Source organism: Neopsephotus bourkii, unplaced genomic scaffold (assembly GCF_033783945.1).
Source record: "Neopsephotus bourkii isolate Nb327-2 ecotype Australia unplaced genomic scaffold, CSIRO-AGI_Nbou_v1 NB_398, whole genome shotgun sequence".
NCBI lineage: Eukaryota > Metazoa > Chordata > Aves > Psittaciformes > Psittacidae > Neopsephotus > Neopsephotus bourkii.
In genome coordinates, this window is record NW_026900902.1 from 1138620 (window position 1) to 1154992 (window position 16373).

Below are 16373 nucleotides of genomic sequence, written 5' to 3' on the forward strand. Positions count from 1 at the left end.
CATTGCTCACTTTAACGTATTAGAGAAGAATGGAAAACCTTTTAATCCATTTGTTTTGGGTTTGATAGGGTTTTTTAAGATTATTTATTTAAATGTTACTTTTTGTTTAATTTTGGTAAAGTACCAAAAAAAAAAAAAAAATTGCTGATCTTGGGTCTAAAAATGAAGGCCAGCTGTCCTACGTCCAAGCAGTTGCTGGTGCTATGGAGACTTATCCATGTCCTTTTTCAGTTGCAAACTTTCTGGGTGATCTTTATTGGTTTCTTTATTCACATCATCCATCTTCAGACTTCTGTCTTCAGCATCGAGTGCCCTGAGTGGTATATGACCTTGCAGAGCGTGAGTCAGGGCACATTTCTTAGAAATCTCAATTCATACGGCGTAAATAGTTTCTAAGCCATGTGGGTCAGTCCTTCTATGTAAGGTGAGTTGCCACTACTTCTCTACTTACTGTTGGAACAAGGAAGCACCTGATGAAAAACCCTTCTATTTCTTTGACAATATAGTGGCAAGGGCTGAAAATGATTACCTTAGGTAGGGAATGGCCCTGCGTCTTCAGGCCATGTACTAGAAGCAAAGTGAATGCTCAGCTACTTTCCAGTATCTTGCACTTCCTTTTCTGTCTTGTTACGTTCTGCGGAAACAGCTGAAGCAATACTTCGATTATAGAGAGGCAGATTTCTGGTTTATCCACAAAATACACACTAAAAAGCATGGCAGATGAGTTTTGTGGCAGCATACAGCTAACAGTGCATCAGTTGGAGTGGTGGGAGCTTTTACCTTCTTTTTTCTCCTCTTTCTTCTAAGGTAAACCACATTTGTATACAGCTAAAAATAATTTCTTAGAAAAATCAAGTCTCACCCACTTGATGGTGCCACTGACACAGATTTTAATGAAGAACCTAATAAAGCATAATCAAGGCCAGTACATACCCCTCCTCTCTGGATGTAGAAAAGTGAGTTTGGCTTTGTATATCAAATCTGAATGAGATTTATGTCAGATATTTCTGCTGTGTTTGAGGGTAGAAATAGAGAATTGCATCAAAGGCCTCTGAAAAATAAACAGGGACTTCCGCTATAAAGTGAGCTTGGTTTAAAAAGGAGTAGATTAATTTTGGACAGCTTTCTGAAATAGTAATGTCCTTTCCATTTGTTTTGTTTCATTGTTGTTTTTTTCTGGCTGCGCTTAGCTGGTAAAGCTAATTTATATTATAATTTATTCATATAATTTAGATATTTATATAAATTTATATCCTGATAAATAGTAAAAGTGTTAGGTATTTCATGCTATATGATGTTGGTTTTGAAGTGTATGGAAATACGCACTGGAGATACGTTATGATACTAAACCTTGCAGCATTTTACCTGCAGTACTACATGTGAGGCACTAGCAAGACCTGTGGTTACAGTAAAGAGGGGAAGGCCTTGGTCTGCTCATCAGCCCAAGTAAGAGCACATGAGGGTTAGAAAACAAAAACAGGACAGACAGTATTTTTTTTACACTATGCCAAGTCAACCCGTGTTCTGAAGTTAAGTGTGCCAGCCTGCAGCCAAGGGATGTCTGCCCAGTCTAGACCTGCACTGTGGGCATGGGGCTACACAGCCGGCCCTTTCTTGCCAGCCTTGCCCCAGCCTTGGAAAGCCCAGGCCCCCAGGCTGTGAAGTTAAAGAAACCTGAAATATTCAGTCAAAGGCTCTTATTAGGACACTATAACAGAGTAAAAATTTGCTCCACTTGTTGCAGCTGCTCAGTAATGTGAGCTAATAGCAGTGCTGTCCCTTCAGCATCACCAGGCACAAGCAAAAGTTGCTGCGGAAATTTCCTGCATTTCAATGCCTAATCTTTCAGCTTCAAATAACATTTAAATTGTCGGTATAATAAATGTGCAGCAAATGTAAGAGAGTTAAAGAGAGTTTAATATTAATAGTGTAATTTGTTCTTTAGGAGCTTACCTGTTGGCTCTTCTGAGTGCTGGCTTGCACAGTAGCACCTCGGTCTTTGCTGAGGCTAAAAAAGCGCTACAAATAGTACAGATAGTATAAACAAATCTAGGGAATTAAATTGCGCTTGATTTCTGTTTAAAACATGCTAGTTGTCACATGTGGCGTGAGAATAGTCGGCAGCTGATATTGAGGGTGCAAAGCAAAACAGTTTAAACCTCGTTGTGCCCATATAGCTGCATTTTTATACTAAAGTTGGCTCCCCTAATGCAATATAAGAGTGAATGTGTGGCTGCCAAGGTCAGACCGTTAAGTGTAGTCCAAACAGAATAGTCTGACAGGGACTGGAGTTGATTCCTGGGGAGGAAAGGCATTAGTGTCTCTGGGGGTGGACCATTCCAAAGAGCATGTGATAGATGTTTTGCATGGATAGGTAAGCTATTAAGCTAGGTATAATTCATTTGGTGGATATTTGGCCTGTCCTTCAGAATAAGGCAAATCATACATAATGCTGCCTCTTTCTCCCCACTCCATCTTCAGTGGAGTTCAACATCACTAGTTCAGCGGCAGATGTCCATACCTGTTTAGAGGAATGTCACTGGTTAGGTCACTGAAAGGCACCAACAGCAGGTCTCGAATTTGCCCCAGTTAGTTTCTTCATACATGTAACTGGGCATCTGTAATACATTAAGAGATGATCCCAGACTTCACAAGGAATGATGCTAGTATAACTGGTTTTGGCAAGAGGACGGTGAAGGGAGAAACATCATGGAAGTGTTGTGTTTCTTTAGACTTGAGGAATATGTTTTGGTTTGGGTTTTCAGGTTTTGGGATTATTTTTTTTTTTGCCAGTTTTATATTACACATCTTAGGGGAAAGTACACATTTCTAGCTGCCGTGGATCTTCAGTATGACTCACTGCTTTGCAAAATGCATGTACTAGCTGATGAAGTTGCTGGTGGCTTTGGCTCAAGGTGCTAGAAGACTTCTGTGTATATAAACAGAAATGATAGACTGTATTATTTCCTGGTAGCTATGAGGTGGAGATTGTATCTTCTGTTAAATTCATAGTTAGCCTAAAGAGAATCTGAATGTTTTTATAAATTTGTGAAGGAAGCTATATATGACTGATAGCATATTTGTTGTATTTAAGTTTACAAAATTGTTTTGCTGTTAGAATTAAAATGTGATTGGGCAGCAGGGAGGAGACTGTCTTATTTCCTCTTGGCTGCTCTGCATAGCTTGAAATGAACAGCTGAGAAATTATGCTGGACTGGAGAGTACAGCAGGTTGGGAGTGAAAGAGGATGTGAGAAACAGGCAAGGAGAGCCTGTTACCTGAACAGGTTAAAAAAAGTAGAGGTGGTAGATGTATAACCAGTTCTTCATGGTAAGGGTGCTAGACTGGAGGCAAAGCTGGATGAAAAAACAGATCATGAAGCCACTGTAAAAATGCACTAGATAGGATGGGAGATTTCTTATAAAACTCTATGTTTCACTTTCCATTTTTATATTTTAAAGCTATTTATTCTTGTTTGTGTTCTAATAAAATTTAGATTTAGAGATTGAGAGACCTTTCAGTGTTTTTGAGGTACTTAGGGGCAGGTCTCCATGAAAGCACAAACCAAATTTTGATCTCCAAAACCTAGTAAACATCTGGATTTTGTGAAAATTTATAAAATACTTTCATTTTTTTGTCAGTGAACAGTAGGTTTAGTTCATGGTGTCAGTGAGAAGCTGGGGTAGTCTCTTCTGACTGTGTCTCCACCATACCATCAAAAGACTCAGAACTGGAAGATTTAGTCCTCATTAGTGAAGAACTGAGTTGAGCTGAACTGTTTCTGCTCATTGTGTCATAGATGCTATGAGTATAGTTCTGCTTAGTTAAATTCCTGGACTGAATTACCTGTATGAGAGAGGCAGAGTAATCTACCTGGGATAAATGGTGTGGGTTTGTTTGGGTTTTCTTGTGTGGCATTTGTTTTTGTTGCTGCTGTTGTATGTTTGGTTGGTGTTTTACCTTTAGGAGCATTAGGTGGCATAAAAGGAGTCTGCCAATTACGACTTACGGTCATTTTTTTCTTGATGGAATCAGTCTCAAAGCAAGAGCAGTTCCAGAAAAGCAAGGCTGTGCTGAGATCCCTCAAAAGGGTTTGTTGAGTGGCTGCTTCTCACAGTTTTCTGTGATCTTTCCTATATCGTCAGTGTAAAAAACTACCAGTTTCCTTAAAAACCAGCTCCTGGGGTCACGTAACTTTGTAAGAGTTTGCTTTCCTTACATGTATTCCAAGTTTTCTTGGATGGCAGAGATGGGGAGAAGACCAGAAAACACTGAAGTTGCCACCCAAGTTAACCTCATTCTCAAAAAAACCCAAACAGGGAGCATCTCCAGGAAAGAGGCATGGCTCTCATACCAGTGATAGAAGAAATGAGCCTGTAATTCTGAATTACAAATGGTTCAGAGAGTGTTCTTCAAGTAGAGTGATTATTTTCTTGTCTCACTGGATGAATATCAGGTTTCTGAGCTGCTTCTCTGTCATGATTTAAGCCCAGCTGGCAACCCAGGGCATTATTTTAAGATTTCTGAATTGTGTTTAATACCACAGATTATGAGGCCTTGCAGTCTGCAAGCTGAACAGGACTTTCTCACTGGGAGGATTTGAGGAAAATATGATCTCAGAAAACCAAACCTAGCCATGCATTGCTTCTCTTTCTGTCTCTCCATCTCACTGGATTCTTGCACAAAAACCCCAAACACAAGTGCTTGTGTGTACACTAGAATAAAGTGTAGGAAAATGTCTGCTATTTCTTCAGTGGGTCCCTGGTTAAATACTATTCCAGAGTAATACTTGGTTACATTGCAAAAATGAAAGAGCCACTGAAATATTTAGTATGAATTGCTATTTTTTGGTACAAGTAGGTCTTAATAATCCGCTTCCTATGACTCATGAATTTCTTGCATGTATTATTTCTTACAAACAACAGCAACAACAAAAAAGGCAGTCGATCCTCAATTATACTTTTTTTTTTGTAATATTGCCTTGCTTTCATTTAATATTTGCTGTTAGAGGTTTTGGAGATTAAACTGGAAATAGCAACCCTTTGTGAAAGAGCAATGGAATGTTGTGAAAAATGTTAAATAATTATAAATAGTACTGTATGTATAATGATATTAAACATATTTTATAGAGCTTTCCTATGAATTAATGTCAGTGCAGTCATGCTTTCCTACACAAATAAATATTTTTCTAATTAAATAAGGTATTTTATTCGTATTAACAGTGCAAACTTCAGCTTATCTGATGGGACCTCTGTAATCTTGATTTATACAGAAACAGTAAAGATTGTTCCTAACTAATAACAAACACAGAAATATATTTATTTCCCTTTCACAATGGGATTATCCATTTCTCATTCATTTTTCCTTTCATCCTGGCCACAAATCTTTGGAGTCCTATATCTCCAGTCATATATATTACTTGTTCATGAAGAGGACTGAAAACAGTTCTGATTTTCTGGGATTTTATGTCTGGGTAAACAAATCTGTTCAGACAGTGTTGGTGAATGACAAGGTCTGACAATGACGATTTACATTAAAGCATAAGGATTAAAATGAATAGTAATATATAAAGCTGCATAATGTTCAATGAAGGAAAATTTTTCCTTTTCCACTTTTTTGAAGGTTGGAAGTCAGTTCATTGATCCATATTTTTCATAGTAAAGGCTTTCTGTCAGATATAAAGAAAACACAACCCCATCATTGAACAACGATTATTAACATCCTTGGTACTTTATTTCCTTTTAAGTGATTTTTTTTTTTTTTAAGTATCAAATGGGTTTATTTGGTTTTAGTAGCAACTTAATGCTTTTATTATTTTGTTAATCAAAAATTCACATTTCTGCACTAATTTCTTTATACTGATGAAAAAGAACAAATCACGGTTTTGTTGGCTTTCTGGTTTATGTGTTTAAACCTGTATAAATTTCAGCTCAGTCTACTCAACCCAGCTAATGTGAAAATGACCATTCATGATTTTTTGTAATTTTGCAAAATGAAACTTTTTATGTTGATGGCAGTAAAAATTGAGACAGCAACATTAGAAGATATTTGGAATCTACTGCACCTGAAACCAGGAAAGCCTTATATGTTGTTCAGCTACCAAAGAAAACTTGAGTGTCTTTGCTCTGCAGTATAGCTGTGACATATCATATGAGAACAAGTCCTATGAGGAACAGCTGAGGAAACTAGCTAAAGTACCAAGGATATTGTTTAGTCTGGATAAAAGGAGGCTTAGGGGAGCCCTTATTACTCTCTACAGCTACCTGAAAGGAAGTTGTAGCGAAGTGGGTGTTGGTCTCTTCTCCCAGGTAACAAGCAATGGGATGGGAGGAAAGGGCCTCAAGTTGCACAGGGGGAGCTTTCAATTGGATGCAAGGAAAAATTTCCGCCCCGAAAGGGTTGTCAAGGTTTGGAGCAGGCTGCCTGGGGATGCGGTTGAGTCACCATCCCTGGAGGTATTTAAAAGATGTGTAGGTGTGGTACTTAGGGATATGGTTTAGCGTTACTAGCTTAATGGCTAGATTCAATTACCTTTAGAGTCTTTTTCAACCTAAATGGTTCTGTGACCCTAGGATCTTATGTATTGATATTTGTAGTTATCACTTCATAACTAGGTAAAATTGCCTTTGTCCTAGTTCATTGGCAGTGCAGTTCATCTTTTTTGCCTCCTCTTTTCATGATTGTCAGTAGATGAAAATGTAAAATTTCTCGAAAGTAATGCAAATGGCTTCTTTCAGTATTTTGTGCCATTAGCTAGGAAGTAAAAGTAAATATAATGCAGTATGTTCTTGACGTGCGCATTTCAGAAGAGATGCTGTTGCATATCCAAGCAGAGGGAATATATTACTTCATTTTGTTAGCTTTTACGCATGCTGGCAATAATTAAATGAAGTTGATAACAAGTTAAGAACCCCGGCCACTCAGTATTAGGGAAGCTTCCTGTATGCAACAGTAGAAAATGAAGTATTTAGTATTTAATATATAACATTGCGAATTATCCTGCTATCCTCTCTCCATTAAACATTACATTCATACTTTTGAATACTTTTAAAAGAGGTTGTTTTGATGCTTTCCAAATTTAATTCTAAGTCTATGAAAGAAATAGGATCTGACTTAAAATATTTCATTGCTTTGTAATGCAGCATGCAAGGAGACAAATAGTCGAGATTGTAAAAATAAACTTAATGTTTAAACATTATATTTCTAAAAATATGAATTATCTAGGAAAGGCAGTGTCAGATTCATTCCTTGGTAAGTGAGGTGTTATGTGAAATATATCCATTTACATTTGGAAAGGTCATCTATGCCCATCCTGTTGTGCTTTCAGCATTCAGTGGCATCTTCAGAGAAATCTCATTATTAAAACCCATTTAGTTGCTGATTCAAAGGGTAATGCATTAGTAATAATTTATATATAAGTTAAATGATAATAGAGTCTGTCACATTGTTGTGCCTTGGTGTTTTTTGAATGTGGCTAAAATAAACTTTGGTCTTTCACAGAGCCTTTTTCTGGGAAGCTACCAAAGTGAAGATTATTGCAAAAATGAGGACTCAGAAATTAATTAACTCTGGGATGTATTGCTTAACATTTTTGTTTTAAAGAGAAATGTTAAGCAATATTTTATGTGACGTTAATATTTTACTGACAGAATTCAGAAGCAAGAAAATACCAGGTAGAACTAAGACATTCAGGTATAGGAAGGAGTCCTAAACAAAATACTAGAAAATTATTTTATCTAAGTCAAGAAAATTCAGTAAGGATATTTTTTAAGCCTAGGTAAAATGAAAACAGCAAATAAAAATTGTAATTGCAAGACTGTTGTAATATGGAACTTTAGGCAATAGAATTCTTAGCATTTCAAAGTAAACTTTGAGAAAGTAAATACAGTTTCAAAGATGATTTCTTTGTGCCAGTGGAAGATGGTGCTTGTCAGATAATGTTTAAATGCATTAAACTATGACTAGTGCTATCTAAGTGAACCTGGAAGTAGAGGCCAGCTTCTTCTCAATATTCCTGTATATAATATCAGCTATTTTAGAAACTGAGAAATTAAAGATCATTGAGTTTTACTTTATAAGAAGAAACATGGCTCAACAGTGACAGGTAACATTTGGGAGAAATTTCCCAACAAGACCATGTGTTGCAGGATCACAAACATCGGAGATGTGCAGCATGGTCCTGTAGGAAGAGAAAATTATTAAACGAAGTTACTAAAACTACCATACCCATGTAAAATTCTGGTTTTGGAACAATGTGTTTTCTTAACAATCTAAACCTCTTCCCTGTCCAACAAATACCTTCCAAAATAATGTAGCTGGTAAAGAAGACTGTTAGATATTATGCTGCAGACAAGTCTATTAAATCTAATATTCTTGTGAATCTGAACAGATACAAATTATCCCAGCTAGAAGCCAAGTTGCTGTAATTGTATTGACGGTCAAATTTGTTCAAGTAAAACCACATAGCAAGAAGCAAATCTCAATGTAGTTTGAAGCGTATTGTAAGACCTAGAGAGAAAACATCAGTGCACACAAATGGAAGGGAGCACACTTTGCGGTTAACATAAAAACATTTTCAATACAAAGGCAAGGATGCCAGCACAAAGGGTATGATGCTGGGCTTTCAAGAAAAGCAACCATTTTACAGAACTCTGACCTGCTTTCAGAGTTTACCAAGAAATTTCATAGATGCTGTGGAAGTGCAGATGACAATGACAGCACAGGAACATAGGAGGACTCTGTCTCTCTTAAATGTGCTCTCAAAGTGAGATTCTGCAGGAGACGAGCTTGTGATGTGAGGCATGAATGGACAAAAAGTAGAGTTAAAAATAAACACCAAAGTTGAGTGCCCTGTAATCATTGTGAGGACAGAAAAATAAGTGAGTGCAGAGAAAGCCACTGCATTTCAGAATAAGTACTATTATTACTTACGGGAACAGGAAATAATGGATGTTCTTGCTTTTCTGAGTTCTCATGATAGCCTTTTTCCTCCTGTCCTGAATAGAGCAAAACTTTCTTCTAAAAATATTTTTCTTTCAAGTTTTTAATTAAATTTTAGTTTTATAATGTGTATTATGAGATATTGAAATTATTATTATTAAAATCAGAAAGCACTGGCATATGAATGTCCGTATTTTATCAATTCTTATTAACAGTGAGAGAAAGTAACAAGCATATGATCAGAAGCTTTGAAACATTGACACACCAGGTGACAGGACAGTCAAAATAATACAGAAGTTAGGAATGTATAAAGCTTTTGAATGCAATAGCTGTATCATAAGAACAGCTGAAGAGATAAATAATGAAGGAACATTCTGTTTTTAGATGCCTATTTAGGATTTTATCACCTTTAAGTGAAGTACAGAATTCTGTGTTTGAGTTCCCCATTGGCTATGTACTTGCTTTAGGAAGCTTGCTTTTGTGATTGTGTAACATGTATCAGAGGAACCTACACATAGTGGGATAACAATGCAAAACTTGCCAAAACAAGGTAAAAGGAGTGTAATGTGGTCATCTGTACTGAGTGTACTTCTTGGAGTACTGTTGCAATTAGACATAAACAGTATGCTTGGGACGAAGGCGACTTTTGGATACTGCAAAAAGCATTACAGCAGGAACTGAAATATTTTAATTGAGAATCAAAAAAATAAATGTAATTTTCCATGGGATTTAGTCCCTCTTTCTGGATCTGAATTGCCTAGTAGGAAATATTTCTAAAATGCTAAGTCCGACTGACACGTGTTTAAAGTTTGGAATATTATCCAGACGTTAATCTGAAGCATTGATAGGTTTCTGTGCAAAAGCTGGTGAAGGGCTGGAGGCTGCCTCATGGTATGGTGGGTGGGCTCAAATCCCACACGTGCTGGGTATTTAATTATTACACGATGTAGAGTAGCTTCAGAAAGACAGACTGCAAGAATCCCAGTCCAAAACGCCACAACACTATCGTCAGGGTAGTCTGAGAGTCAGGAAACGTCGCTTTTTACCTGTCCCAGGCCTTACAAACTACCTGGGAGATGGGTCTGGGCTAGGTGGGACACTCTGTGCTTTGTGTGGGTATTTTGCTTCCCAACTTCAGAAGAAATCTGGGGGTTGCAACTTCTTTGGGGTGTGACACTTTTTAAATCTTAATGCATATTATAAACGTTTTTGATATTTCAAATAAAAATTTTAATAGACAAGTGAGAAAAGTTCTAAAAGATGCTGATCATAACATCAGTAGGCAAGACATCGCAGTCATGTCTGATGATTATTGTAAATCTTAAATAGATGCCTGATTTATTTTGGATGCGTATGAGTGGTATTTTTAGTACTGAAGTATCCAAAAGTATAAACTGCAGGAGGGAAATGCAAGTAAAACATGAAGGACCTGGAGATACCAGCTGTTATCATTAGTTTGGTGCTATGCTATTTGAGCAGAATATACCTCTAAATACCAGTTTTCATTTGACTCGCTGAGAACTCATTTTGTGACAGACTGGATAGTGCAGTTTATTCTCCCTAAGAATGTGAGTTGATATGAGACTAACCCACTATTAAGCATTTGCTTGCCAGCTCAAACAGGCTTTTATTTACTACCTTTACTTATACGAGGGAGTCAGTAAATAATAACAAGCAAAGAAAGCCTTCCTGTGCTAAAAACTACAAATTAAAACTCCAGTGGATGATAAGGAAGGGACTGATTTTTCATGGTGTTAAAAAACAGTGGGAATACTCATCATTGTTCTTTTAGCACTATACATTCATCTGTGTCTGAACAAAGTAAATACAAAGGTAAAATGTAAGTACTAAGGTAAAATCCTTAACAGTCATGTGTAATGAGTTTGCCATCTTGTATTTTAAACCTATACAGTTTCTAAAGAGATCTGTCCTGGCAGTCTCTGAGGGTGAGGATGCTAAAATCATTCTGTTTGTGAACAGCAAACATTGTTAATTCAAAACAGAAAGTATCAGAATTGTTCTAAAGCAAGAGCAGCACTCAGCCTGTCACGAGTTAATACCAAAGCTGTTTTTATAGCCACTATTCGAGGGTGAAGAGAAGACATCTTAATTAAACTCTGCCTTTGCTGAGGACAACCTACTGACAAAGTGTACATGCTAACTGCAGTCATGCATCCTGCTGTTGCCATTGTTAAGGAAAAGAAGCAATAAAAGCAGGCATCAAGTGGCTGCTGTCATGCAGGTTGCTGTGGAAGTACAGGCTCAAGAAGGGGTTGCTTTGTCCATTCAGTACAACGTCTTTGAAATTTTAGAGACAACCTCTAATAACTACAAGTCAGAATAATTCTTTCCATGGTGGGACACTGCAGACTAGTCACACTAAAAAGTTCAACACCAGAAGTCCAGGTGCATCATTAGGAGATGTTGAGCTCTCCTTTGTTTTTTATCCAGTGGTGAAGTTTGCTGGCTTAGGATTTTTTTTCCCCCTGAAAGCATGATGTTTAAAATTAAATAGAAATGGAATTTTCACATAATCACCTTGCTGTGGCAGCTGGGACTTTAAGAGAACTACCAGCAAAATATCTGTAATAAAATAATGAACTGGGACGTCTTTGATGAGGTTGTCTACTCTCATTGTGTTTGTTTGTGTTGTATTATTTTGCTGTATTCTCTTGCCATTCCCTTTCTTTTTCATGTGGGAAGAAAAAGATGTGCATGGGGTATAAAGGGTTAGAGTAATTGCTGATCTGTCTACCTGTATCACTGCAATGGGAGTTAAAAATCATTAAGTACTGGTGCACCGGCAGACACTGGTCTTCTGCTGGTATTTCTGGGCACTGCTGGTCACTCCAGCTTTCTAGCAGACAGTAAACCAAAACAGAACAACCAAAACAAAACAGAAAACTTGTCAAGTAAGGTTTGAGAAACTTGTTTGTAAAGTATCAGAGACTGTTCCTGCAATATTATGAAAGGACAATAGGTAGATACAATGCTATAGGAATACAGGGACCAGTGGATTGCTAATCCCTGCTTACTGCCCAGGTGTCTCAAAAAGAACCTGAAAGCGCAATTTATCTTTCTGCAAGGAGAAGAGATAAATTCCGTGCCTGACAGGATTATCTGCTTTGTCTTGGAGGTATTCATCTTGAGGCTGTACGGGGTAGTCTTTTTGAATATTGCTTACTATGACTTCCATTGAGATTAATAAATCATTTCATACAATTCCATCACTAAATCTGGGCCACTTTTTTGGCTAAGATCAAAGAAATACCATGCCACATTGTCCAGTTCCACCCTGTTTTTTGAGCACTGTTCAACTAAAATATTTAGTTGTTGTTTAGTTTGAGTTGTAGATCCAAACTGTTGTGATATACATAACTAAATATTACAATCAACAAATAGTAAAAAATGCATGATTAAATTACTTGTCAGGAATAATAAGTTCTAATCTTGCTAAGACAGATAGGAATTTAAGGTAGAAAAGATGTTCCTAGGGGGCTAGATAAACAAGGTTCCAATAATCCATAGGAAAAATAATAAAAAGAAAGTTTCAGTTGCTACACTTAATGGAAAAAAAATTCTTTGTCATTTATTAGTCTACAGAGATATACTTTATGCAGTGAAAATATTAATTAGTATCACACTATTAGTAATAAATTCCATTTCAAACATTCAAGTAAAAGAGCCATGTTTTGGTGACAGTTCAGTTCTCCAGCAAATGAAACCATTAAAGCTGAATACAAGTGATATATAACACATGACTAGGATCCTCTGGTCTCATGCTATAATAATTATTTTGTGTGTTTGGATTTGAGTAAAGAATTAAATGGGGGATTCATACCCTGTCTCATCACACAGCCTGAAATGCTAGCTGAAATGCATTGCTATCCACCATATCAGTTTTCTTCAGATATCATTTTAGTTAGCTGGTTAACTTTAAATAATGGTTTTGGTGAAAACACAGATAAATAATTGTGCAGTTTCTTGTTAGAAAGTATATTTTATTTGTGAATTCAGAAAAATTAATAGAATGAGTATAAAAAAACAACTTCAAAAGTCATTTCTAAGTTTCACTTTTTTCCTGTTGAAGCAGTAGATGTAAGTAGCTGGTGATAGTGAGTTGACTGTACTTTGCCTAACTGTGATGCTTCTTTGAGCTACAAGGATGATTAAGACTCATGATACTTTGGGTGCATAAGCTTTTTCAAAAGGCTGATATTTTTCCTGCAAATACTTTGTAAAGCTCTGGTTATAGTAATATTATTAAAATATTTTTCTTTAGTCTTTTTAAGATGCCATTTTAATATGTGTAAAGCAAGTAAGTTTAAAATTGTCAATTTGGAAGTGCACATTGACATCATGCACTGATAGGAATAGTGCCTGTGTAAGAGCAAGTCACTTTACATTTTTAAATTATGAAAATACTTTAGAGTAGCCTGATGAAGACCTTTAAGATAGTATATTCAAAGAAAATACAGTTCATTCTGTTTATAATTAAAAAAATGCTTTTTTCTGGCTATTCTTATGTGAAGAGAAACGTTTGCTAATGTAAAAATCCATGGAAAGTAAAAGTTGAAGTTAAAAAAAAATTGTAATGTACTTACATGTTGATCATCAAATTTTTATATTATTTATGTCCATGCCTGAATAGCCTTGCGGTGTTAATATTTATAGTAACAGGTTTTATTATATTTACAAGTAACATATATATTTTCTATTTGTAATTTAGATGGGTTTATTGTTTAATATGACTTTAACTTGGGTATTCAAGAAAAACTTAACAATTTTATAATCATTACATGAACTGAACCTCTGTAGAAAAGTTCAGTGCTTTCCACTCAGAGGCAGTTATTTTATTAGTGTTTATTTCCACCTCCTGTTAGGATACCATAAGTAACCCAGCATGACTGACTGTGCAAGCAATTATACACAAGTTTGAGGAGGATTTTATATGCTGGCCATGGGGTTGCATGAAAATAATTTCTGTTGTCCTTGGAAGTTTACCTGTTCATTTTATTACATATCTTTCTCAAAGTCTTAGGATTTTAGGTCATTATTGCAAAGCTAAGCATGATATGACATAGATGCTTTTAATGCCAATGTCCCCACAAGTTTATGTACTGGCTGCCTGGAGTTTAACAATACTAGGGCCAATATCACTCAGAAGTAGTGCTCTTGATTTTTTTAAGTCGTGATGTCGTGTTTCTCAGCACTGAACTAGTTTTGCAGCAGCTTACTTTGTGATTTGCTCAGGCATCATTCTTGAGATCAATCATAAGAGTTATGGCTTGGCAGCTTCTATCCAATTCTGGGCAATTTTCCTAAATGCAGAGTATTACACAGGGCAGAGTATTACCTGTTCAGCTAGCTGAATTTCCCATATTCTTTTATCTTACTAAGTTGTTTTTTTTTTTCAGGTTTTTCCCTCTGTTGAAGGAGGGTCATGTCATGTCTTGCCTTGACTGTGGGTCTTATTTCCTGGGGAGTGGGAGAGGGCAGGTGAATTGTATCTGCTTCTAGATCAGTAAAATATCTTGGGAACTCCAGATGGGACTGTTGCAAAATATTATACCAGATAAGTTTATCGCTTTTGGTACAGAGTGAAAGGAGACAGACCTTTTCCTCCAAGTGTCCTAAAAAATTATGTGAACTAGTGTAAGTTATTAAAATATATGAAACAGGCAAGGTTTTTTAAATGTTTTATTAGATTCTGTAAGGTTCTATACATGCTACTGTGTTTTTTTCTTGTGTTTTACCTGTGTTAATTATAATGAAGTATGTTGGAGGCAGAGAACAGGACACACGACCTAATAATACTCTGCGGCGAGACTTTTCCCCATCTCCATCAGGACCATCCTGTTGTAGTACTTACATTTAAGATGGCAATGCTGCTTCACCAAACTTCCTTCTACAGTGAGAGAAGCAGGGATAACTCTTGGAAAAGTTTTGAGGCTAGTGACAAAATATGTTTGTCTTTCAGATCCCCAGCTCAAGGGTATAGTGACCAGGTTATATTGCAGGCAAGGCTACTACTTGCAAATGCACCCCGATGGAAGTCTCGATGGAACCAAGGATGACAGCAGTAATTCTAGTAAGTGACTGCCCCAGGGGAATGTCATAATCACACATGCAGATTGCATTGCTTGAGTATGAACGTGCAGGCACAGTGCTAATGCATTTGGAGGGTTTCTGAATGTGTTTTGTCTAAAGGAAAAGGGTTCTGTCCATTTGAAGTCTAATGACCACCAGCACAGCTTGTGCAGAACATTGGCCTAAATGTATTCCCTCTGAAAGGGAAGGTGTAACAGCCAGTGGACCTTAGGAGTGAGACACTTAGGCCAATGATTGTCTTCTTATAATTTCATGAAAATGGTAAAATTATATTAAATACTTTTTTTTATGAAAGCTAAATTTCTTCAAATAAATAACAGCAATGGAAAAAAAAATTCCTTGAAAAATCTGATCATGTAGACCCTGATTCAGCAAAGCAAATAAATGAATGTCTACCAAAATCTTGATGAAGTACCTTGCTGAACTGCAGCTTAAGGTCCTATAGTCCCTATACTAGCAAGAGTTCGAGTGGCTTTAAGAGAATTTCTACCAGTATAGGGACTGTGACAGTGGCAGTTTTCAAAGATATCCCAAACAAAAGTTGTCTTGAAAGGCCTTGTGGGTTGATGCTTTGGTACTGTTTTCCTATGATACTGCCACATATTTTCATTTAACGAGCACATATATGTTTGATAACTTCAGCTGCAAATTATAATTAAGCAAACCGATTCTTACTCTAGAAATAGTTGATATTTAATTTTCTGTTTACCAAAGAACATTTGTGTTTTGTTTATTTAATGATAATGGCATATTTAAGTAACATTTATATTTGATCTTGAGGTCTATTTTAAGCATTCTTAATATAAAATATCTTCTTATTATGCATAGATAAGTAAACCTTTAGTTTTCTCAAAAATGTTGGAATTAGGCTATAAAAACTAAGGGATTTGAGGTTTCTGCTTTACTTTGTTTAGGTCCATGGTATTCTCTCAATGTACAGACGTCATTTTTAACATATTTCATCAACAGATAGTATGATCATCTTTTATTATTCAATTGGTTGTTTTTTTTTCAGAATTGAGAAAAAGAACTGATTGCTCAATTTTGGTGTGCATTTTTCTGCTTGTTTTTTCAAGTGATTTTCCCCTACCTTCCTTGTTTCTTTTCTTCCCTCAGTGTGTCCATCTCTCATGCCCACTTCTGTACTAGACTAGATACTAAGACCTTATACAGACAAGATCATTATTGCATTTTATAGAAGCTTTGCCTATAAGAAGTCCAAGAATTGTGTCATAGAGTGCAAGCATGTATCTTTCCTCTCCCTCACCTTCTCTCTCTGCACATCTGTCTTCTTTTCAGCTTCAGTGAGGAGGTGTGTATGA

At 36.4% G+C, this 16373-nt stretch overlaps 1 protein-coding gene across 8 annotated transcripts in view; it reads left to right on the plus strand.

The window, feature by feature from the left end:
* Nucleotides 1–16373, plus strand: part of FGF14 (fibroblast growth factor 14) — a 395214-nt gene that overhangs the window by 284266 nt on the left and 94575 nt on the right. For 5 of the 8 annotated variants that reach the window (XM_061349274.1, XM_061349281.1, XM_061349279.1 and 2 more), the window contains one exon: nucleotides 14921–15031. The exons of the other annotated variants lie outside the window; for them this stretch is intronic. In XM_061349274.1, coding sequence (XP_061205258.1) covers nucleotides 14921–15031 — 111 coding nt within the window. The remainder of the gene's footprint in view (nucleotides 1–14920; nucleotides 15032–16373) is intronic. 8 annotated transcript variants of the gene reach the window in all.